The 24,462-nt window shown below is 37.7% G+C and overlaps 1 protein-coding gene across 1 annotated transcript in view; it reads left to right on the forward strand.

Moving 5' to 3' along the window:
• The window catches only part of ALDH1A1 (aldehyde dehydrogenase 1 family member A1), a 111,585-nt gene that overhangs the window by 63,995 nt on the left and 23,128 nt on the right, over positions 1–24,462 (forward strand). The window contains exon 10 of the mRNA XM_053702502.1: positions 18,027–18,191. Within this exon, the coding sequence (XP_053558477.1) occupies positions 18,027–18,191 (165 nt within the window). The remainder of the gene's footprint in view (positions 1–18,026; positions 18,192–24,462) is intronic.

The following is a 24,462-nucleotide window of genomic DNA, read 5'->3' on the forward strand; positions in this document are numbered from 1 at the left end:
AAAAACTAAAAAAACTGGCTTGTCATCTTTCATAGAGTATGTCAGCTTTGTCTTCATGCTCTTTTCTTAATGTTAAAATAAGGAAATAATAATCATTCCAGGGATATTTGTGCTTACTGTAAACAGCAGATTCCAATCATACTTAAAAGAATAAACAGGCGTTTAAAATATGAGTAAGAGAAGCAGACAACTGGCAAAATGCAACAGGAAAGTAATGTATCCTTTAAATTTCCAAAGCTTTTAGGTATTGCATTATAACTAACAAACTGTAATAAGATAAATCATTCAAGACACATTGTTCTCCTTTTTGTTGTTCTGTTTAAAAAACAAATATTTTTTTCATTAATTAAAGGGACAGTCAAGTCCAAAAAAAACTTTCATGATTTAAATAGGGCATGCAATTTTAAACAACTTCCCAATATAAATATATATCACCAATTTTGCTTTGTTCTCTTGGTATTCTTAGTTGAATGCTAAACCTTGGAGGTTCATATGCTAATTTCTTAGACCTTGAAGACTGCCTCTAATCTGAATACATTTTGACCACTAGAGGGCATTAGTTCACATGTTTCATATAGATAACATTGAGCTCATGCACGGAAAGTGACCTAGGAGTGAGCACTGATTGGCTAAACTGCATGTCTGTCAAAAGAACTGAAATAAGGGGGCAGTCAGCAGAGGCTTAGATACGAGATAATTACAGAGGTAAAACGTGTATTATTATAACTTTGTTGGATATGCAAAACTGGGGAATGGTTAATAAAGGAATTATCTTTCTTTTTAAACAACAAAAATTCTGGTGTTGAATGTCCCTTTAATGTTCCTACAGAGACTAAACAAAACTCTTTATCTTGTCTGGTTTGTGGAAGCTTCTTTTTCTTCACCAATAGAGCTTTTAGAGCTTTATTTCATTAGGATGGAGGATAGAAATGATCCAGAGAGATTTTTTTTTTTTTACCTTTCAGCTAATTCAGAGATATCAACGCCTAATAAATTGTGCCTGGTTTGATGAAAATTCCCTTGAATATATACCATTAATACAAATTAACTACATGGTGACTATTCAAAGAAAAGTCTAATCTACAGCAGCTTTCAATGTTTGACCACTTTAAGGGCTAACAACATAAAATTCTTTTCAAATCAGTGCAAGTGTACAGCGAATATAAACCAAGTTTTAAAAAAAAAACGTAAGGAAGCTGATTTGGAGAAAACTCCTTGTGTGTAATTCTGCAGCAACAACAGAAGCCAACATCACTTTACACAAGAAATGATAACGCTTCACTGCTACATTTTACCAGCTTCACTATAAACTCAGTTAAATTTAGCAAATAACGCTGATACAAAAATAGCTTGCGCTAAAAGTTACAGCATTTTCATTTCTTCTATAAAGGTAAGACGAGTCCACGGATTCATCCTTTACTTGTAGGATATTAACCTCCTGCTAACAGGAAGTGGCAAAGAGCACCACAGCAGAGCTGTTTATATAGCTCCTCCCTTAGCTCCACCCCCAGTCATTCTCTTTGCCTACTCTAAGTACTAGGAAAGGTAAAGTGAAAGAGGTGATAAAATATTAGTTTTTAATTTCTTCAAGCAAGAGTTTGTTATTTTAAATGGTACCGGTGTGTACTATTTACTCTCAGGCAGCAGATGGATGAAGACTGCTGCCTGGAGGATGATGATCTTAGCATTTGTAACTAAGATCCATTGCTGTTCCCACAGAGGCTGAGGAGTACAGGAAACTTCAGTATGAGGAACGGTTTCATGCTATGCAGCAATGAGGTATGTTCAGTCATATTTTTCTGGAGAAACTGTGTATTTCAGAAAGGCTGACATTATACCCAGGAGGATAAGGGTAAGCAGTAATCCTAGAGCTAAAAGAAGGGCATTACTTAGCTTGCATATGGGGCCAATTACAAATATGGTTGACACTGAATTGCAAATGTTTGGGAGCAAACGTTTTTTGACTGGGGAGTGCTTTAACGTTTTTGTGGGCAATACGTTTTGGGCAGCTTTATTAAGGGCACACATGGCTTAACTTTTGGGTCTCGGAACCCACATGGCTAGTTATAACCGCTCTGGTGCAGTTCTGTAAGGCTGTAGAGACATTGAGTGAGATGGGCGGGGCCTATTTTCGCGCCTCAGATGAGCAGTTAGTTTGATCAGCAAGCAGCAAGCTCTAACTCCTGAGGGCCCTGGTGTATGTTTTGGGTCAAATCAAAGCTTTTACCCCACATTTTCAATCCCCGAGGGCAGGTAGGGCCACAGCAGGGCTGTGGCAAGGTGCTGAGAGGGTTTTTTTCTGGATCTGGGCCTATTTTCGATCCGGTTTGCAAATTAAGGGGTTAATTGTTAAATTTTTTTGTTGTGCAATCTTAACTACCTATATTGTGTCTACATACAATATTTTGAAAAATTTGGTGCATGTTTAGGCTGTTTTGCAGAACGTGTATGCTTTTTTTCTCTTAAAGGCGCAGTACCGTTTTTTTAAGATTGTTATTTTTTTTCACTAAATAAAGTGTTTTCATGCTTGTTTGTAGTCATTACTAGCCTGTTCAACATGTCTGACATTGAGGAAAGTCAATGTTCAATATGTTTAGAAGCCATTGTGGAACCTCCACTTAGAATGTGTCCCTCATGCACTGAAAGGTCAATAAATTGTAAAGACCATATTTTAGCTACTAAAAGTATGTCACAGGATGATTCTCAGTCAGAAGATAATCAGGTTTTGCCATCTAATTCTCCCCAAGTGTCACAACCGTTAACGCCCGCACAAGCGACGCCAAGTACTTCTAGTGCATATAATTCTTTCACCCTGCAAGATATGGCCGCAGTTATGAATACTACCCTCACAGAGGTTTTATCTAAGCTGCCTGGGTTGCAGGGGAAGCGCAGTAGGTCTGGTGTGAGAACAAACGCTGAGCCCTCTGACGCTTTATTAGCCATATCCGATGTACCCTCACAATGTTCTGAAGTGAGGGATTTGCTAGCTGAGGGAGAGATTTCTGATTCAGAAAATATGTTCCCTCAGACAGATTCAGATATGATGACTTTTAAATTTAAATTAGAACACCTCCGCTTATTGCTCAGGGAGGTTTTAGAGACTCTGGATGATTGTGACCCTATTGTAGTTCCAGAGAAATTGTGTAAAATGGACAGATTCCTAGAGGTTCCTGCCTACACTGATGTTTTTCCGGTCCCTAAGAGGATTTCGGAAATTGTTACTAAGGAGTGGGATAGACTAGGTATTCCATTCGCTCCCCCTCCTACTTTCAAGAAAATGTTTCCCATATTTGACGCAGTGCGGGACTCGTGGCAGACGGTCCCTAAGGTGGAGGGAGCTATTTCTACCCTGGCTAAGTGTACAACTATACCTATCGAGGACAGTTGTGCTTTCAAAGATCCTATGGATAAAAAATTAGAGGGTCTTCTGAAGAAAATATTTGTTCACCAAGGTTTTCTTCTCCAACCTATAGCGTGCATTGTTCCTGTAACTACTGCAGCGTCCTTTTGGTTCGAGGCTCTGGAAGAGGCTCTTCAGGTTGAGACCCCATTAGCTGATATTCTGGATAGAATTAGGGCTCTCAAGCTAGCTAATTCTTTCATTACAGATGCCGCTTTTCAATTGGCTAAATTAGCGGCGAAGAATTCAGGTTTTGCCATTTTAGCGCGTAGAGCGTTATGGCTTAAGTCCCGGTCTGCTCATGTGTCATCAAAAGCTAAGCTTTTAGCCATCCCTTTCAAGGGTAAGACCCTATTCGGGCCTGAACTGAAAGAGATCATTTCAGACATCACTGGAGGGAAAGGCCATGCCCTTCCTCAGGATAAGACGAATAAGATGAGGACCAAACAAAATAATTTTCGTTCCTTTCAGAACTTCAAAGGTGGTCCCTCTACCTCTTCCCCTGCCGCAAAGCAAGAGGGGAATTTTGCTCAATCCAAGTCAGTCTGGAGACCTAACCAGACTTGGAACAAGGGTAAACAGGCCAAGAAGCACGCTGCTGCCACCAAGACAGCATGAAGGGGTAGCCCCCAATCCGGGACCGGATCTAGTATGGGGCAGACTTTCTCTCTTCGCTCAGGCTTGGGCAAGAGACGTTCAGGACTCCTGGGCTTTAGAAATAGTAACCCAGGGGTATCTTCTAGATTTAAAAGATTCTCCCCCAAGGGGGAGATTCCATATTTCTCAATTGTCTGTAAACCAGACAAAAAGAGAGGCATTCTTAGGCTGTGTAGGAGACCTATATACCATGGGAGTGATCTGCCCAGTTCCAAAAACAGAACAGGGGCAAGGGTTCTACTCCAATCTGTTTGTGGTTCCCAAAAAAGAGGGAACCTTCAGACCAATTTTGGATCTCAAGATCCTAAACAAATTCCTCAGAGTCCCATCCTTCAAGATGGAGAACATTCGGACTATTTTGCCAATGATCCAGGAGGGTCAATATATGACCACTGTTGACTTAAAGGATGCATATCCACACATTCCTATCCACAAAGATCATCACCAGTTCCTCAAGTTCGCCTTTCTGGACAAGCATTACCAGTTTGTGGCTCTTCCCTTCGGGTTGGCCACAGCTCCCAGAATTTTCACAAAGGTACTAGGGTCCCTTCTGGCGGTTCTAAGGCCGCGGGACATAGCTGTGGCGTCTTATCTGGACGATATCTTAATCCAGGCGTCAACTTTCCAACTAGCCAAGTCTCACATGGACATAGTGGTGGCTTTTCTAAGATTTCACGGGTGGAAGGTGAACGTACAAAAGAGTTCACTTATCCCTCTCACAAGCGTTCCTTTCCTGGGAACTCTGATAGATTAGGTGGACATGATAATTTTTCTGACGGAGGTCAGGAAATCAAAAATTGTATCCATCTGCCGAGCTCTTCATTCCATTCCTCGCCCATCAGTGGTTCAGTGTATGGAGGTAATCGGCTTAATGGTAGTGGCAATGGACATAGTTCCGTTTACTCGCTTGCATCTCAGACCACTGCAACTTTGCATGCTCAAACAGTGAAATGGGGATTATGCAGATTTATCTCCTCAGATACATCTGGATCAAGGGACCAGAGACTCTCTTCTTTGGTGGTTGTCACAGGATCATCTGTCCAAGGGAATGTGTTTCCGCAGGCCAGCTTGGGTCATAGTGATGACGGACGCCAGCCTATTGGGCTGGGGTGCAGTCTGGAATTCCCTGAAAGCACAGGGATTGTGGACTCAGGAGGAGGCTCTCCTCCCGATAAATATTCTAGAACTGAGAGCGATATTCAACGTGCTTCATGCGTGGCCGCAGCTGGCGTCGGCCAGATAAATAAGATTCCAGTCGAACAATATCACGACTGTAGCATATATCAATCATCAGGGGGGAACAAAGAGTTCTCTAGCGATGATAGAGGTTACCAAGATAATTCAATGGGCAGAGACTCACTCTTGCCATCTATCAGCAATCTATATCCCAGGAGTGGAGAACTGGGAAGCGGATTTTCTAAGTTGTCAGACTTTTCATCCAGGGGAGTGGGAACTCCATCCGGAGGTGTTTGCTCAATTGATTCAGCAATGGGGCACACCAGAATTGGATCTGATGGCATCTCATCAGAATGCCAAACTTCCTTGATATGGGTCCAGTTCAAGGGATCCTCAGGCAGTACTGATAGATGCTCTAGCAGTACCCTGGTCATTCAACCTGGCTTATGTGTTTCCACCATTTCCTCTCCTTCCTCGTTTGATTGCCAGAATCAAACAGGAGAGAGCTTTGGTGATTTTGATAGCACCTGCGTGGCCACGCAGGACTTGGTATGCAGACCTGGTGGACATATCATCTCTTCCACCATGGACTCTGCCACTGAGACAGGACCTTCTGATTCAAGGTCCGTTCCAGCATCCAAATCTAGTTTATCTGCGACTGACTGCTTGGAGATTGAACGCTTGATCTTATCCAAGCGGGGATTCTCTGAGTCGGTCATAGATACCTTGATTCAGGCTCGAAAGCCTGTCACCAGGAAAATTTATCATAATATATAGCGTAAATATCTTTATTGGTGCGAATCTAAAGGCTACTCATGGAGTAAGATCAGGATTCCTAGGATTTTGTCCTTTCTCCAAGAAGGATTGGAGAAGGGGCTATCAGCTAGTTCCTTAAAGGGACAGATATCTGCTTTATCAATTCTACTGCACAAACGTCTGGCAGATGTTCCAGATGTTCAGTCGTTCTGTCAGGCTATAGTTAGAATCAAGCCTGTGTTTAAACCTGTTGCTCTGCCATGGAGTTTGAATTTAGTTCTTAAGGTTCTTCAAGGGGTTCCGTTTGAATCTATGCATTCCATAGATATTAAGCTTCTATCTTGGAAAGTTCTGTTTTTAGTTGCTATCTCTTCGGCTTGAAGAGTTTCTGAACTATCTGCATTGCAATGCGACTCGCCTTATCTTGTTTTCCATGCTGATAAGGTGGTTTGCGTACCAAACCTGGATTCGTTCCTAAGGTTGTTACTAATAAGAATATTAATCAGGAAATTGTTGTTCCTTCTCTGTGTTCTAATCCTTCCTCCAAGAAGGAGCGTCTATTGCACAACTTGGAAGTGGTTCGTGCTTTAAAGTTTTACTTGCAAGCGACCAAAGATTTCCGTCAAACATCTTCTTTGTTTGTTGTCTATTCTGGAAAACGTAGAGGTCAAAAAGCTACGGCTACCTCTCTTGCCTTTTGGTTGAAAAGCATCATCCGTTTGGCATACGAGACTGCTGGACATCAGCCTCCTGAAAGAATTACAGCTCACTTTACTAGAGTGGTGGCTTCCACGTGGGCTTTTAAAAATGATGTTTCTGTTGAACAGATTTGTAAGGCTGCGACTTGTTCATCCATATCCTGTAGCTTTGGTATTGTATCCCACAAGTAAAGGATGAATCCGTGGACTCGTCTTACCTTTATAGAAGAAAAGTAAATTTATTCTTACCTGATAAATTAATTTCTTCTATGGTAAGACAAATCCACGGCCCGCCCTGTCATTTTAAGACAGATTATATTTTTTTGATTTACACTTCAGTCACCTCTGCACCTTGTAGTTTCTCCTTTTCCTTCCTGTACCTTCGGTTGAATGACTGGGGGGTGGAGCTAAGGGAGGAGCTATATAGACAGCTCTGCTGTGGTGCTCTTTGCCACTTCCTGTTAGCAGGAGGATAATATCCCACAAGTAAAGGATGAATCCGTGGACTCGTCTTACCATAGAAGAAATTAATTTATCAGGTAAGCATAAATTTACTTTTTTGCATAACAATTTCTATTTAATAGAATTAAGGCTGAATACATATACAATGATTGTTATTAGCAATATCAACATAACATTTTGTTAATGCCATAGTTAAAGGGACATGAAACCCACACTTTTTTAGTTTATGATTAGATAGCTAATTTAATTTTAAATAACTTTACAATTTATTTCTAATTTGTTTAGAACTTTTTGTATCCTTTGCGGAAAAGTATACTTAGTTAGGCTCAGAAGGCTTCACATACTGTATATACATCTTTTAATTGGCTTTCAGCTAACTCCTAGTAGTGCTTCTCTGGTCCTTCATTAAAGAATAACAAGAGAATGAAGCAAATTATATAATAGGAGTACATACAAAAGTTGTTTAAAATTGTAGTATGTATCTGAATTATGAAAGAAAAATTTTGGGTTTCATGTCCCTTGAACTATGTACTAATGTCAATGTCAGTGAACGTTACCTTGTAGTTCACATGCATTAACAATATTTTATATCCAAAGAAATGTTTCATCAAATAATCTGCATTTAGTTTCACACACAACTTGAATTCTTCCATTGTGTGCACTTTAATGAAAGACTTAAGTGCAAATTCAAACTTAAAGGTATCATAATGATACGTTAAAGCTGCTATATCATTGCTATGTGAATTTGCCAGGTTCCCAGGCTTTCTGCTCTCAGAGATCAAAATGTGCAAGCAAATAACTGGTCTCCGCTGGCAGCGTTCCAAGGTGTTATGTTCAGTCCTTGGCCTAGCTACACGATTAAAAATACGGCTTGAAACTGAATTCTTATGTGTACATCTTTATATTAAAAAAAGATAAGAACTCAGTATCTTAGTTCAGAGATTATATGGGAGAACTTTGAACTTGCTGTGCATGAGATTTTAACAAGCATTGTAGATTGTGCAATTTAAATATGCTTTTTTGGCCGGCTTTCTATTAGGTGCCTAATCAGGCTATCACTTTCCACTAAGAAAGATCTAAAGACTAAAATCCTATTTCAATTACGTGAACTGATAAGATGTTCCCTTTAGTTCTCAGCTGCATTTTTTAGCATGAAAAAAACCCCACATACATTTTGATATATTTTTTAACCCTTTGAAGGGGCACCTCTTGCTTTTGGTTATTTACTTAACAAACAAATAATGTTAACAAGATTTGAAAAACAATCTTTGTAGTAATGTTATACATTGTTGTAAACACTTCTGCCATACAGTTGACAAGCACTCATACATGCTCCAGAGCCTTTATAAGCCTAACTATGTTAAATGGGTTACTCTTCTAAGTGTGTTTAAAAACAGAAGTAAATTAGAAATTTATTTAAAATTGCATGGTCTATCTGAATCATGAAAGTTTAATTTTAAATTGACTGCCCCTTAAAGAACGTGAGACTGATATGATTATATGATCTGAATTCATTGCTGCTGTTATATTACCTATTGACCTACTTTGATTATTTGTGTGCATTTTACAGACTGCATATAGCTTACTCCTTAGTGATAATTGCACTTTACTTTTGCCCTCATTTAACAATATCTTAGATACAGATTGTGATTCCATGAGATTCTCATTGACACACATACCTTGTTACACTCTTTAGTATTTGAAAAATCATTGAATCCTGCATAGTAACAGTAAACTGTTTTCTAAACCAGAAAATAAGTCATTTACATATCTAGCCGCATATCCATAATATGGATGGGCGAATGTGTTTATATTCAAATTTGAATATTAGAACAAATGTTATTGTAGAAATTCTATTTATATTATAGAATGTTGATAAGAACGAATATTCTTAAAAATTCTATTATTGAATGTTATTTACAGTTTTTGAATGTAACATTTGAATTCGAATGTCACATTCGAATTCGAATGCCACATTAGAATTTGAATGTCACATTTGAATTCGAATATTACATTTATAAAACACAGTTGTAGACTAGAAATACTATTTAGAATTTGAATGTAGCATTCAAATTTGAATATTACATTTATTAAACACAGTTGTAAACTAGAAATACTATTTCAAATTTGAATGTTACATTCAAATTCGAATATTACATTTAAAAAACACAGTATTAGACTTGAAATACTATTTCAAATTCCAATGTGACATTCAAAGTCGAATGTAGCATTAAAATTTGAATATTACATTTATTAAACACAGTTGTAGACTAGAAATACTATTTTGAATTTGAATGTGACATTTGAATGTCAAATTCAAATTCAAATATTACATTTTGAAATTGAATAAATACATAGCTAAACATTCTATTATTCAAACAAATATTTTAAAATTTTATTGAAAAATTAAAAAAAACGAAAATTTGAAAATAGAATGTTAGAATGTTATATAAACATTCGATTCAAATGAATAAATGTATCCAAATTTGTTTTAAATTTAGAATGTTTAGAAACATTCGCCCATCCCTAATCCATATGAAACGTCTTTATATTATGTTTACATTATTACTGCAAATTAATAATTTCTAAATGAATAAATTCTAATCTCTTATGTTTCTAGTTGGACATCACTGGCAGACTTTTGAAATTTGTGTAACAACCCAAATTTAGCATTTATCCATTGTCCAATGACTCTGTATATGTAATTAAAATCATTAAATAATATATGGGAGGTTTTTATATAACTGCCCTTTGAAGCAAAAGGAAGACCTAAGATGCTTCACTACTGTGCCACAGCCAAGATAGGAATTAACAACATTGGTGTGTGTGTGTGTGGGGGGGGGGGGGTGTCAGGGGAGTTCCTTGAGTGTGTCTCTTTCACAACTCATTAAAATTCTATAAGCATTTTACACCTGCATGTCTCACTGATTTAAAGGCACAGTAAACAACTTGTAATTACAAAACATTTCTGTTGTGTTGCTTCAGAATAGCATACAGTAGCAAAATTACTCAACAGAGGGCCCTTGTGCAAAACTTTTTTTGTGCCCCTCAAAGGTAACGTAGTAAGCGATAATAATAATATACATGCTGTTCTGTATAATTGTTTTGAGATAGACAGACAGATAGATAGATAGATAGATAGATAGATAGACAACCTGCAATAATAAAAGGCTCTACTGTATTAGCATTGTACATATTCTGCACACACACACACACACATATATATATATATATATATATATATATATATATACTGCCCCTCCCCCCCGCCGCTTGGGCCCTGGTGCCACTGCACTTGCTGCCCCAATGGTAGTTCCACTGCTGATAACATATCAGCCGAATCTTAATATTTTTAAAATAAATTACTTCCTTCTTACTGCAATTATTTATCAATAGCCAAGCTCTACCCACTATTTATAAAAGATACAATCTGAGTAACACCAACATTTAAAGTTAAAACATAACTTTTATTGTTCCCTTAAAAGTCCATAAAGGAAATAACTTCTTGTACAAGGGTTTGCATACACTATTTTCCTTATTTGAAGGAGCAAATCTGGGCTAGTCTGCAAACTATCAAGCTAGTCACGGTCATATACTGTAGTTAGTATAAAATAAATTGTTTTGCAGTTGTTATCTCATAAAGCCACTTAAGGAGATATATGTAGCAGGTTTAGCCTTGATAAGTCAGTAGAGTGCATTTCAAGTTCTGAGAATTGGAAATTGCTCAATTTTCAAAACTACAGGGAGTGCAGAATTATTAGGCAAATTAGTATTTTGACCACATCATCCTCTTTATGCATGTTGTCTTACTCCAAGCTGTATAGGCTCGAAAGCCTACTACCAATTAAGCATATTAGGTGATGTGCATCTCTGTAATGAGAAGGGGTGTGGTCTAATGACATCAACACCCTATATCAGGTGTGCATAATTATTAGGCAACTTCCTTTCCTTTGTCAAATTGGGTCAAAAGAAGGACTTGACAGGCTCAGAAAAGTCAAAAATAGTGAGATATCTTGCAGAGGGATGCAGCACTCTTAAAATTGCAAAGCTTCTGAAGCGTGATCATCGAACAATCAAGCATTTCATTCAAAATAGTCAACAGGGTCACAAGAAGCGTGTGGAAAAACCAAGGCACAAAATAACTGCCCATGAACTGAGAAAAGTCAAGCGTGCAGCTGCCAAGATGCCACTTGCCACCAGTTTGGCCATATTTCAGAGCTGCAACATCACTGGAGTGCCCAAAAGCACAAGGTATACTCAGAGACATGGCCAAGGTAAGAAAGGCTGAAAGACGACCACCACTGAACAAGACACACAAGCTGAAACGTCAAGACTGGGCCAAGAAATATCTCAAGACTGATTTTTCTAAGGTTTTATGGACTGATGAAATGAGAGTGAGTCTTGATGGGCCAGATGGATGGGCCCGTGGCTGGATTGGTAAAGGGCAGAGAGCTCCAGTCCGACTCAGACGCCAGCAAGGTGGAGGTGGAGTACTGGTTTGGGCTGGTATCATCAAAGATGAGCTTGTGGGGCCTTTTCGGGTTGAGGATGGAGTCAAGCTCAACTCCCAGTCCTACTGCCAGTTTCTGGAAGACACTTTCTTCAAGCAGTGGTACAGGAAAAAGTCTGCATCCTTCAAGAAAAACATGATTTTCATGCAGGACAATGCTCCATCACACGCGTCCAAGTACTCCACAGCGTGGCTGGCAAGAAAGGGTATAAAAGAAGAAAATCTAATGACATGGCCTCCTTGTTCACCTGATCTGAACCCCATTGAGAACCTGTGGTCCATCATCAAATGTGAGATTTACAAGGAGGGAAAACAGTACACCTCTCTGAACAGTGTCTGGGAGGCTGTGGTTGCTGCTGCACGCAATGTTGATGGTGAACAGATCAAAACACTGACATAATCCATGGATGGCAGGCTTTTGAGTGTCCTTGCAAAGAAAGGTGGCTATATTGGTCACTGATTTGTTTTTGTTTTGTTTTTGAATGTCAGAAATGTATATTTGTGAATGTTGAGATGTTATATTGGTTTCACTGGTAAAAATAAATAATTGAAATGGGTATATATTTGTTTTTTGTTAAGTTGCCTAATAATTATGCACAGTAATAGTCACCTGCACACACAGATATCCCCCTAAAATAGCTATAACTAAAAACAAACTAAAAACTACTTCCAAAACTATTCAGCTTTGATATTAATGAGTTTTTTGGGTTCATTGAGAACATGGTTGTTGTTCAATAATAAAATTAATCCTCAAAAATACAGCTTGCCTAATAATTCTGCACTCCCTGTAAATATAATGAAAATCAGGCAAAATGAAAAATGGAAATACACTGCAAAGTTGTTTCATTACACATAAATAAACATTTAGCCACCAATCAGCAAACGCTACCCAGGTGCTGAACCAGAAAAGGGCTGGCTCCTAAGCTTAAATTCCTGCTTTTCAAATAAAGATACCAAGAGAATGAAGAAAAATTGATAATAGGAGTAAATTAGAAAGTTGCTGAAAATTGCATGCTCTATCTAAACCATGAAAGAAAATAGAAGTTGTAAACTTCAAACTACAAAAGGGCATTAGATTAAGTCAAAAGCCATCAGCAAGTTTCATGAAAATACATTCAGTTATATTAACTATAGAACTAGATACAAATCCCAATTTTAAGTAAATGGAATTTTTCTGAAACCAGCAGTTTTTTCTATACTAAATAACTTTAAATTGGCTTGAATAAATGTAATCAAATTTTGCAGTTTTATAGTTACAAGTACTAGTATTGAACTTGTTATCTGGAATGAGCATTCATGACTGAGCTCAATAATATATGCACTGTCATTAACGAGTTTGGACTAAGGGGTAGATTTACTATATGTGGAGCGGACATGATTCGCTAAAACGAATCATGCCCGCTTGACATCGCTAAGCATACACTGCCATCGACATTTTTCATTGCTCAAGCATTTCTAGTGAAATGCTTGGGCAATGCCACCCCCTGCAGGGGCTATCAATCATCCCAATCATATCAGGATAATTTTAATTTGCCACTTAAAAGGTGACACACAGGTTAAGGAGCAGCGGCCTCCAAAGCAGCTTCCGCTGCTTCGTAAATGGAGCCCTATTTGTGCATGGTGACTTGCCTGGCTGTATATAAACCTGTTTATGGTTGTGCAATCTCATTTAAAGGTCTCTTAGATAGATACTAAACAGCAAGGCAGCGTGGTCAAGATTTACAGTTTAAAAGATGAAAATAGTGTAAAAAAAAAGTTATTAGAAGTATTTTGCATTAAAAAACTCAGTCGCCATTTTATGTACAGTTCACACAAAAATTATACTGGGCCTTTAACAAGCAAGAGAAATACAAATAGTTAAAAGGATCTTTGTGAAATTTGTCCAATGTCCTATATAGCGATAGAAAAACAGTGCACAGTCTGGATATTAACATGCATTTAAATGGGCTAGCAGTGGAAACAGATTACAATAGTTAACTCTGAAAGCTGCGATCATGCAATCTCCTAGAAAACCTGATTATAATAATACCTATACTTTGTGACAATCATGCCTGGTAGTCTTCACATTTACATATTTATATGTCCCTATACATACCCTGTTGACTGTATACATAGGAGTGTTAAAGAATTGATCCCACATATGTTAATAATCCTGTCTAGAATGTCTTCAGAGTATTTAGCATACTTGCAATATAAAATACTAATTGGAAATAGCCATGAAAAAGTCTTGCAGGTGGCTGAAAAAGCCCTTCCAAGAACTTTTCAAGTGCCCTTGAGGTGCAAAATTCAATGAGCCGAAAATGTATTGTGATTTCCAAGCAGTTTTTGGCTCCATAGGGTAGATAGGGCATTTTTGATAAGCTGAAAACCCAAGTTTTCAAGTGCGAGAATCAGCCAAAATTGAGCTACTGTGACTAACCTAATTGAAAAGTAGCCTTTTTTTCTGAAAAAAAAGAAAAAGTGGCTCCCAATAGCTTGTGATTGAGGGCTAAGTACTAAATTTCAAAATATACTTTATTGATGATTTGCCAAACTATTTAAAAATGTTAGTGTGTTTATTTTATCACCACTATTTGTGGATAACATTTTCAAATAGTTTAGCAAATCATTAATAAACTGTATTTTGAAATTCAGTACATAAACGCTGAAATAAACTATGCATATACTGATATTTAAAAAATACTTTAATATCATTTTTAAATATGATGATTGCCTACTTATAAAGTCGTCAACTGTGCTGCAATACGCTCGCCTGACATCGCCTAACATCGCGGCCACAGACCTGAATACGCTCTCCATATTTATAAAAAAAGCTGTCAAAAAGCCGCGCACCAAGTACGGTGCGATGAGCAGCGGACTGTTGTTAACTAAACAGTGATCGATCTCGCTGCTATTTGGCTTTTTCCCAGCTTTATTTATACCCTGTCACTAAACACCGCCACTATACTAAAATGTTTAACCCCTATCCCGCCGCCACTAAATAAAATTATTAACCCCTATTCCAGAACTCCCCAACACGCCTCAACTAACTAAATGTATTAACCCCTATCCCTCCGCTCCCAGAGCCCACCGTAACTCTAATAAAGGTATTAACCCCTATCCCTCCACTCCCGGAGCCCACCGCAACTCTAATAAAGGTATTAACCCCTATCCCTCCGCTCCAAGAGCCCACTGCAACTCTAATAAAGGTATTAACCCCTATCCCTCCGCTCCCGGAGCCCACCGCAACTCTAATAAAGGTATTAACCCCTATCCCTCCACTCCCGGAGCCCACCGCAACTCTAATAAAGGTATTAACCCCTTCCCTCCACTCCCGGAGCCCACCGCAACTCTAATAAAGGTATTAACCCCTATCCCTCCGCTCCCAGAGCTCACCGCAACTCTAATAAAGGTATTAAGCCCTATCCCTCCACTCCCGGAGCCCAACACAACTAAATAAATGTATTAACCCCTAAACCCCTGGCCTCCCACATCACTACCACTTACTAAACCTATTAACCCCTAAACCGCCAGCCCCCACATCACCATAAAAAGTTAACCTATTAACCCCTAAACCTAACAACCCGCTAACTGTACATTAAAATTACATCATCACTATCTTATAATAAATTTAAACCTACCTTTAGAATTAAATTAAACTATATCAAACTATTAATTAACCTACCATAACTATTATACTAAAATTACATTAAACTATATTAAACTATTAAGTAATCTACCCTATTATACTAAAATAACATTAACCTACAAATTAAATAAAATATATTATACAGTTAAAAACCTAACACTATTCAAATAATTTAAATCTACTATTAAAAATTACAAAGTTACAAAAAACTAACAACTAAGTTACACAAAATAACAAACACTAAGTTACAAAAAAAAAAACACAGTTACACAAAATAAAAAATAAATTATCAAATATTTAAACTAATTACACCTAATCTAAGAGCCCTATGAAAATAAAAAAGCCCCCCCAAATAAAAAAACCCTAGCCTACAATAGGGTTGAAGACCCAACATCCATCCGCAACGAAGCGGCAGAAGTCCTCATTGAAGCCGGCAGAAGTCTTCATCCAAGCGGGCCGAAGTCTTCATCCAAGCCGGCAGAAAACTTCATCCAGACGACATCTTCTATCTTCATCCATCCGGCGCGGAGCAGCTCCATCTTCAAGACATCTGGCGCAGAGCATCCTCTTCAATCGACGTCTTCTTCCGAATGAAGTTTCCCTTTAAATGATGTCATCCAAGATGACTCCCTTAGATTCCGATTGGCTGATAGATTTCTATCAGCCAATCATAATTAAGGTTGAAAAAATCCTATTGGCTGTTGCAATCAGATAATAGGATTGAGCTTTCATCAAATTGGCTGATCCAACTGCAACAGCTGATTGCAATAGCCAATTGGATTTTTTCAACCTTTATTCCAATTGGCTGATAGAAATCTATCAGCCAATCGGAATCTAAGGGATGCCATCTTGGATGACGTCATTTAAAGGGAAACTTCATTCGGAAGAAGACGTCGATTGAAGAGGATGCTTTGCGCAGGATGTCTTGAAGATGGAGCCGCTCCGCGCCGGATGGATGAAGATAGAAGATGCTGTCTGGATGAAGACTTTTGCCAGCTTGGATGAAGACTTTGGCCCATTTGGATGAAGACTTCTGCCGGCTTCGATGAGGACTTCTGCCGCTTCGTTGAGGAAGGATGTCGGGTCTTCAAAAACTGTAAGTGGATCTTTGAAGGTTAGTGTTAGGTTTTTTTAAGGGTTTATTGGGTGGGTTTTAATTTTAGAGTAGGGATTGGGCTGAAAAAGAGCTAAATGCCCTTTTAAGGGCAATGCCCATCCAAATGCCCTTTTCAGAGCAATGGGGAGCTTAGGTTTTTTTAGATTAGGTTTTTATTTGGGGGTTGGTTGTGTGGGTGGTGGGTTTTACTGTTGGGGGGGTTGTTTGTATTTTTTTTTTTACAGGTAAAAGAGCTGATTTCTTTGGGGCAATGCCTTTTAAGGGCCATTGGTAGTTTATTGAAGGCTAGGGATTTTTTTTATTTTGGGGGGGCTTTTTTATTTCCATAGGGCTATTAGATTAGGTGTTATTAGTTTAAATATTTGATCATTTATTTTTTATTTTGTGTAACTTAATGTTTGTTTGTTTTTGTAACTAAGTGTTTGCTATTTTGTGTAATTTAGTTGTTAGTTTTTTGTAACTTTGTAATTTTTAATAGTAGATTTAAATTATTTGAGTAGGATTAGGTTTTTAACTATATAATATATTTAATTTAATTTGTAGTTTAATGTAATTTTAGTATAATAGTTAGAGTAGATTAATTAATAGTTTAATATAGTTTAATGTAATTTTAGTATAACAGTTAGGGTAGATTAATTAATAGTTTAATATAGTTTAATGTAATTTTAGTATAATAGTTAGGGTAGGTTAATTAGTAGTTTAATATAGTTTAATTTAAATATAAAGGTATGTTTAAATTTATTATGTAGGTGGCGGCGGGGTCCGGGAGTGGCAGGATAGGGGTTAATAACATTATGTAGGTGGCGGCGGGGTCCGAGAGCGGCGGGATAGGGGTTAATAACATTATGTAGGTTGTGGTGGGGTTCGGGAGAGGCGGAATAGGGGTTAATAATATTATGTATGTGGCGGTGGGGTCCGGGAGTGGCAGGATAGGGGTTAATAACATTATGTAGGTGGCGGCGATGTCGGGGGCGGAAGATTAGGGGTGTTTAGACTCGGGGCTTAAGTTAGGGTGTTAGGTGTAAACGTTACTGTTATTCTACCATAGAAATCAATGGGATATCTGGCAGCATCGAACATAAGCTTTCGCTGCTTTCAGACTCCCATTGATTCCTATGGCATCCCTGGCCTCCATGGCGGCGGATTGAAAAGCTGGTACGCTGGGCCAGAATAGTAGCGAGCGTACCTGTTGGATATTTGTTAACTAGCAAAAGTAGTCAGATAGTGCCGCATTTGTATTCGGAACATCTGTAATGACGTAAGCATCGATCTGTGTCGGACTGAAACCGGCGGTTCGTATGTTACGTCACATATTTCAACTTTTGCCGGTCTGTAGGCTTTGATAAATGAGGCGTACCAGGCTCGCCACAATTACGCTGCAGAATTCCAGCAAATTTGCGGTTGACGGCTTGATAAATAGGCCTCTATATGTTGCTATAAGACTGATCAATGTTCACTGGCAGCTTCATGCACATTCAAAATAGCTCAAAGAAATACAGTTTCTCCAAATAAATGTGTCAAGGAATATTAACTATTTATTGTTGTTACATGTTAGAAACAAATGGTATTATCAGTAAATACAGTAATATTTAACCCCCCGATGATCCTTTGTTTTTTTGCAGATTGACAAGGAGCAATATGACAGAATTCTTGAGTTAATTGAAAGTGGGAAGAAGGAAGGAGCAAAACTGGAATGTGGGGGCAAAGCATGGGGAAACAAAGGATTCTTTATTGAACCTACTGTATTCTCAGATGTCAAAGATGATATGCGCATCGCTAAAGAAGAGGTACAGACTTACATTGCCATTAGCCTGTACTAAAATATATCTGAGAAACTATTTTGGGAGTGTGAATTGTAGATATACTAGTGTGGTGAATGTAATGCTTAGAACAGGGAAATGAGATCTGCTAGAGGAATCATATCTAATTTTAGACACAGACCTGCATTTTATGTGAACCAGTGTAAACAAGCTTTGACAAGCCAAGTATTGATATTAATAAGGTAAATAAATCTGTACTTAATTGTACAGGGAACTGTAAAATTGTAGTAGGGTTAGTTATATTATCATTTTTATCAATATATTAATAATTCAGCTCACATTCACTACATACAGTATATTCAAGATTGTCCTTGTACATTTATTTATACTAACATTAAAAAAGTCATATGAAATAGCAGCAGCTAACATGTTAAAATATTTACTGCATGAAAAAGATTATTTAAACTTGTATTGAACAAAACAGGAAGTGCATGTTTGTGCACAATTGATATTCAAAGTTATGCATTTGCTGTGGAGAACTCACGAGTGATCTGGTAGAGCCCATAAAGACTGTAATTACACACACAAAAACAAAAAAAACAAAAAACAATTGTAAACATATATAATAAAAAAACATGATTATTGTAATCTGCTTGTTTGGATGCAGTAAAGAAAAAAAAATGCCTTAAATGGCTTGATTTATGCAGCAATGCATTTTAGTAATTGTGCATTGTTAGCATAATGGTTACATTATACTGTATCTTGAAACGAATAAGGGTTAAGTTCATGGAAACACTGGTATTAGGGCAAAGCACACATGTAGGGAGGGGAATGAGATTACAGCAGACTAAAGGTAGGTGTTATGCTATCAATAATTGCTAAACTGATGTCCAGTCAAGACAAAAACCATGGTTAATGATTCACAGGTTAAAGCAATGATCAGGGTCAAAGGAAATTAGTTTTGTTGCAATAACAATCCAGGTAGTAAAACTACTGAACTGTGCACAAAAATGAGGATTTCATTATATTAGAACAAAAAGAAACCATGATAATTAAAGTAGCCGGGAGGGGGCTAACTATTTTCAGTAATCTGGTCTGTATTCAAGAATAATAAAACAACAGTGTGGAAGAAACAAAGAAACATATAATTTGAAGCTAGATAATAACCAAAAAGGCCTATTTAGTCGACCCATATCATGTTACTTATTTCTTAGGAAAGCCTATTTTACAGTCCTTGTGCTCACTGCTTGCCACCTCTACTGGAAAGTTATTTCATGAATCCACCACCCTTTCTGTAAAAAAAACTGCTTCCTAACATTTCTCCTGAATCTCTTACCCTCTAATAAGATCGTGACCCCTTGTTTTGGCATTTTTTTATTTTCTTTTGGTTGAAAATGCTTTCAGCTTCATATATTTGAAGGTCTCTATCATGTCACCTCTTTTCCTTCTTTCCTTTAAACTATACATGTTTAGTCTCTCCTTGTATTGATTATGAAACATTATTATCATAGAACATGCAATGGGGTATATAATGTAATATACATAAGTGTAGGTGTGCGTCATTTCTGTTTGTGTGTGTGTGTATATATATATATATATATATATATATATATAAACAGTTCAGAGAAAGAGCACTCTCACCTCAAAAACAACTGCCAGGGTGCCAACAGTTAAATATAGCAGATAGAGGACGGCACTCACTGGTCTTTTTCAAGTGTACTTTTATTTAGAAACAAGCGTGACATTTCAGGGACACTCCCCTTCCTCAGACAAGCAAACACAGAACACATGAGACTATTTAAACAATGTAGGCTCCTCCCAGTGAAGTGAAAATTGCGCCAAAACCATAGTCATGACAACAGTTCTAAACAAACAATGTCAATCAATGAAGAACAATCATAATATCAGAGCATATGTCAATATACATAAATAAAGTGCACATTCTACAGTATAACGATGTGTAAATAATAAGACCTACATCATATGTGTGTGATAATGTGATAAGCATCTATATAAAAGTAGTATCTAGCATTCACTCATGTTACTGTGCACAGCAAAACAAAAACAAATTGACACAACAAACTGTTGGACTTAAAATATATCACATCATATAACAATAATAAAGTAAAGTCAGAGAAACCCTTATGTATTCAAAATAACAGATGTGATGCACATATTGGAAATGATACATATAAATATAAGAGCCCACATATAGAAACAAATAAATGTATATGTGTATATCTCTATCTCTTCCGGGTGACAGACGGGCACACAAATGGAATCAAATCCAATGGTCAGCCTATAGAGCTATATAGAGCGAGATAATGGCAATCTGCAGTTTACCTCCAATGCGCTCATAATGTGCAATACAAGCTGAATGCCTGCATGTATCCAGCGTGCAATCTCGTCACATTCCCATTGCTCTGGCTCATAATGCGAGCATCATAATGCAGGGACATGGCTGGGAGGCCGCACGCTGTCTCCACGGAGGCCGTCAGCCCCCTTGTGGTGGATATCGTTTTTGCAGCAAAACTATTATTGTACACTGTATCTGGGCAAATCTTGAATATAAAGCCAAGTCATAATGTGTGTATCAAATCTAAAACACCATAGGGATCGATCATTGCGTAAAAAAATCTCTTCACCCTATTATGTACATACCCTAAAGCAATCAGCCAACTTAAAACACTAAGGCCTAGATTTAGAGTTTGGCGTTAGCCGTCAAAAGCAGCGTTAAGGGGTCCTAACACTGCTTTTTACCGCCCGCTGGTATTTAGAGTCAGGCAGGAAAGGGTCTACCGCTCACTTTCTTTCCGCGACTCGGGGCTACTGCAGGTCCCCTTACATCAATTGCGTATTCTATCTTTTCAATGGGATCTGCCTAACGCTGGTATTACAAGTCTTGGAAGAAGTGAGCGGTAGAGCCTCTACCGACAAGACTCCTACCGTCAAAAAAAGTCAGTAGTTAAGAGCTTTATGGGCTAACGCGGGAACATAAAGCTCCTAACTACTGTGCTATAAAGTACACTAACACCCATAAACTACCTATGAACCCCTAAACCAAGGCCCCCCCACATCGCAAACACTATAATACAATTTTTTAACCCCTAATCTGCCACTACTGACACCGCCGCAACCTACATTATCCCTATGAACCCCTAATCTGCTGACCCTAACATTGCCGACACCTACATTATATTTATTACCCCCTAATCTGCCCCTCCCAACGTCGCCGACACCTACCTACACTTTATTAACCCCTAATCTGCCGACCGGACCTCGCCGCCATTATAATAAATGTATTAACCCCTAAACTGCCGTACTCCCGCCTCGCAAACACTATAATAAATTTTATTAACCCCTAATCTGCCCTCCCTAATATCGCCGCCACCTACCTACTAATATTAACCCCTAATCTGCCACCCCCAACGTCGACGCTACTATAATAAAGTTATTAACCCCTAAACCTAAGTCTAACCCTAACCCTAACACCCCCCCCCAACTTAAATATAATTTAAATTAATCTAAATAAATTTACTATAATTAAATAAATTATTTCTATTTAAAACTAAATACTTACCTATAAAATAAACCCTGATATAGCTACAATATAACTAATTGGCACATTGTAGCTATTTTAGGATTTATATTTATTTTACAGGCAACTTTGTATTTATTTTAACTAGGTACAATAGCTATTAAATAGTTAATAACTATTTAATAGCTACCTGGTTAAAATAATTACAAAATTACCTGTAAAATAAATCCTAACCTGAGTTACAAATACACCTAACACTACACTATCAATAAATTAATTAAATAAATTACCTACAATTAGCTAAACTAAAATACAATTAAATAAACTAATCTATAAAACAAAAACAAAAAACACCTCGCATTCGGAACAGCCAATAGAATGCGAGGTCAATCCGATTGGCTGATTGGATCAGCCAATCGGATTGAACTTCAATCTGATTGGCTGATTGAATCAGACAATCAGATTTTTCTTACCTTAATTCCGATTGGCTGATAGAATCCTATCAGCCAATCAGAATTCGAGGGACGCCATCTTGGATGACGTCCCTTAAAGGAACCGTCATTCATCGTTAGTCCGTCGGTTGAAGAGGATGGCTCTGCGTCGGCTGTATGGAAGATGGCTCCGCTCCGGATGGATGAAGATAGAAGACCCTGCTTGGATGAAGATTTCTACCGGATGGAGGAGCTCTTCTTGCCCTGCTTGGATGAAGACTTCTACCAGATGGAGGACCTCTTCTTGCCCCGCTTGGATGAAGACTTCTACCGGTTGGAGGACCTCTTGTTGCTCAGCTTGGATGAAGAATTCGGCTCGGCTGGGTGAAGACGACTCAAGGTAGGTAAATCTTAAGGGGGTTAGTGTTAGGTTTATTTAAGGGGGGTTTGGGTGGGTTAGAGTAGGGGTATGTGGGTGGTGGGTTTTAATGTAGGGGGGGTTGTATTTTTTTTTACAGGTAACGAGCTGATTACTTTGGGGCAATGCCCCACAAAAGGCACTTTTAAGGGCTGGTAAAAGAGCTGATTACTTTGTAATTTAGAATAGGGTAGGGCATTTTATTATTTTGGGGGGCTTTTTTATTTTATTAGGGGGCTTAGATTAGGTGTAATTAGTTTAAACTTCTTGTAAAAAAAAATTATTTTCTGTAATTTAGTGTTTGTTTTTTTTGTATTATAGATTAGTTTATTTAATTGTATTTTAGTTTAGCTAATTGTAGGTAATTTATTTAATTAATTTATTGATAGTGTAGTGTTAGGTGTATTTGTAACTTAGGTTAGGATTTATTTTACAGGTAATTTTGTAATTATTTTAACTAGGTAGCTAGTAAATAGTTATTAACTATTTAATAGCTGTTGTACCTAGTTAAAATAAATACAAAGATGCCTGTAAAATAAATATAAATCCTAAAATAGCTACAATGTAACTATTAGTTATATTGTAGCTATATTAGGGTTTATTTTATAGGTAATTATTTAGTTTTAAATAGGAATAATTTATTTAATTATAGTAAATTTATATAGATTAATTTAAATTATATTTAAGTTAGGGGGGTGTTAGGGTTAGACTTAGGTTTAGGGGTTAATAACTTTATTATAGCAGCAGCGACGTTGGGGGAGGCAGATTAGGGGTTCATAGCTATAATGTAGGTGGTGGCGATGTTAGGGAGGGCAGATTAGGGGTTAATAAATATAATATAGGTGTCGGCAATGTTAGGGGCAGCAGATTAGGGGTTCATAGCTATAATGTAGGTTGCGGCGGTGTCCGGAGCAACAGATTAGGGGTTAATAGTATAATGTAGGTGTCAGCGATAGCGGGGTCGGCAGATTAGGGGTTAATAAGTGTAAGGTTAGGGGTGTTTAGACTCGGGGTTCATGTTAGGGTGTTAGGTGTAGACTTAGCGAGTGTTTCCCCATAGGAAACAATGGGGCTGCGTTAGAAGCTGAACGCTGCTTTTTTGCAGGTGTTAGGTTTTTTTTCAGCCAGCTCAGCCTCATTGTTTCCTATGGGGATATCGTGCACAAGCACGTTTTTCCAGCTTACCGCTACCGTAGGCAACTCTGGTATCGAGGGTTGAAGTGGAGCTAAATTATGCTCAACGCTCCCTTTTCTGAGGCTAACGCAGCCATTCAGACAACTCTAAATACCAGCGTTGTCTTAAGGGTGCGCTGGAAAAAAAAAAGCAGCGTTAGCACCGCGGGTCTTTACCGACAAAACTCTAAATCTAGGCGTAAGCGTTTATGTGAGACAATACTATGACAGAAGGTCTCATATAGGGTTACAAAATAAGGTTAGGAAGTAAGATAGGATCAAATACACTGGCTGACAGTGTCCCCTAGTAGAATATATGTATCCATTTATATGGAATGTTACAATATAAAATACAAAATACACATGGGGGCCACCATGATCATCTCCTAAAGATACAGATCCCATTGATCTATTGAGGACAATTAAGCGCATAAGTAAATGCAAAAAGGGATCTGTAAATGCATGTGAATGTTAACCCCTTAAGGACCAGAGTAAAACTTGCCTAAAAGACCAGAGCATTTTTAGCATTTTTGCTATGACTCCATTTAAACAGAAATAGAGCCTTGTTCTTTTTATTTACCTATCAAAAAAAAAAAAAAAAAAAATATATATATATATATATATATATATATATATATATATATATATATATATATATATATATATATATATATATATATACAGGGAGTGCAGAATTATTAGGAAAATGAGTATTTTGACCACATCATCCTCTTTATG

Source organism: Bombina bombina, chromosome 2 (assembly GCF_027579735.1).
Source record: "Bombina bombina isolate aBomBom1 chromosome 2, aBomBom1.pri, whole genome shotgun sequence".
Taxonomy (NCBI): Eukaryota; Metazoa; Chordata; class Amphibia; order Anura; family Bombinatoridae; genus Bombina; species Bombina bombina.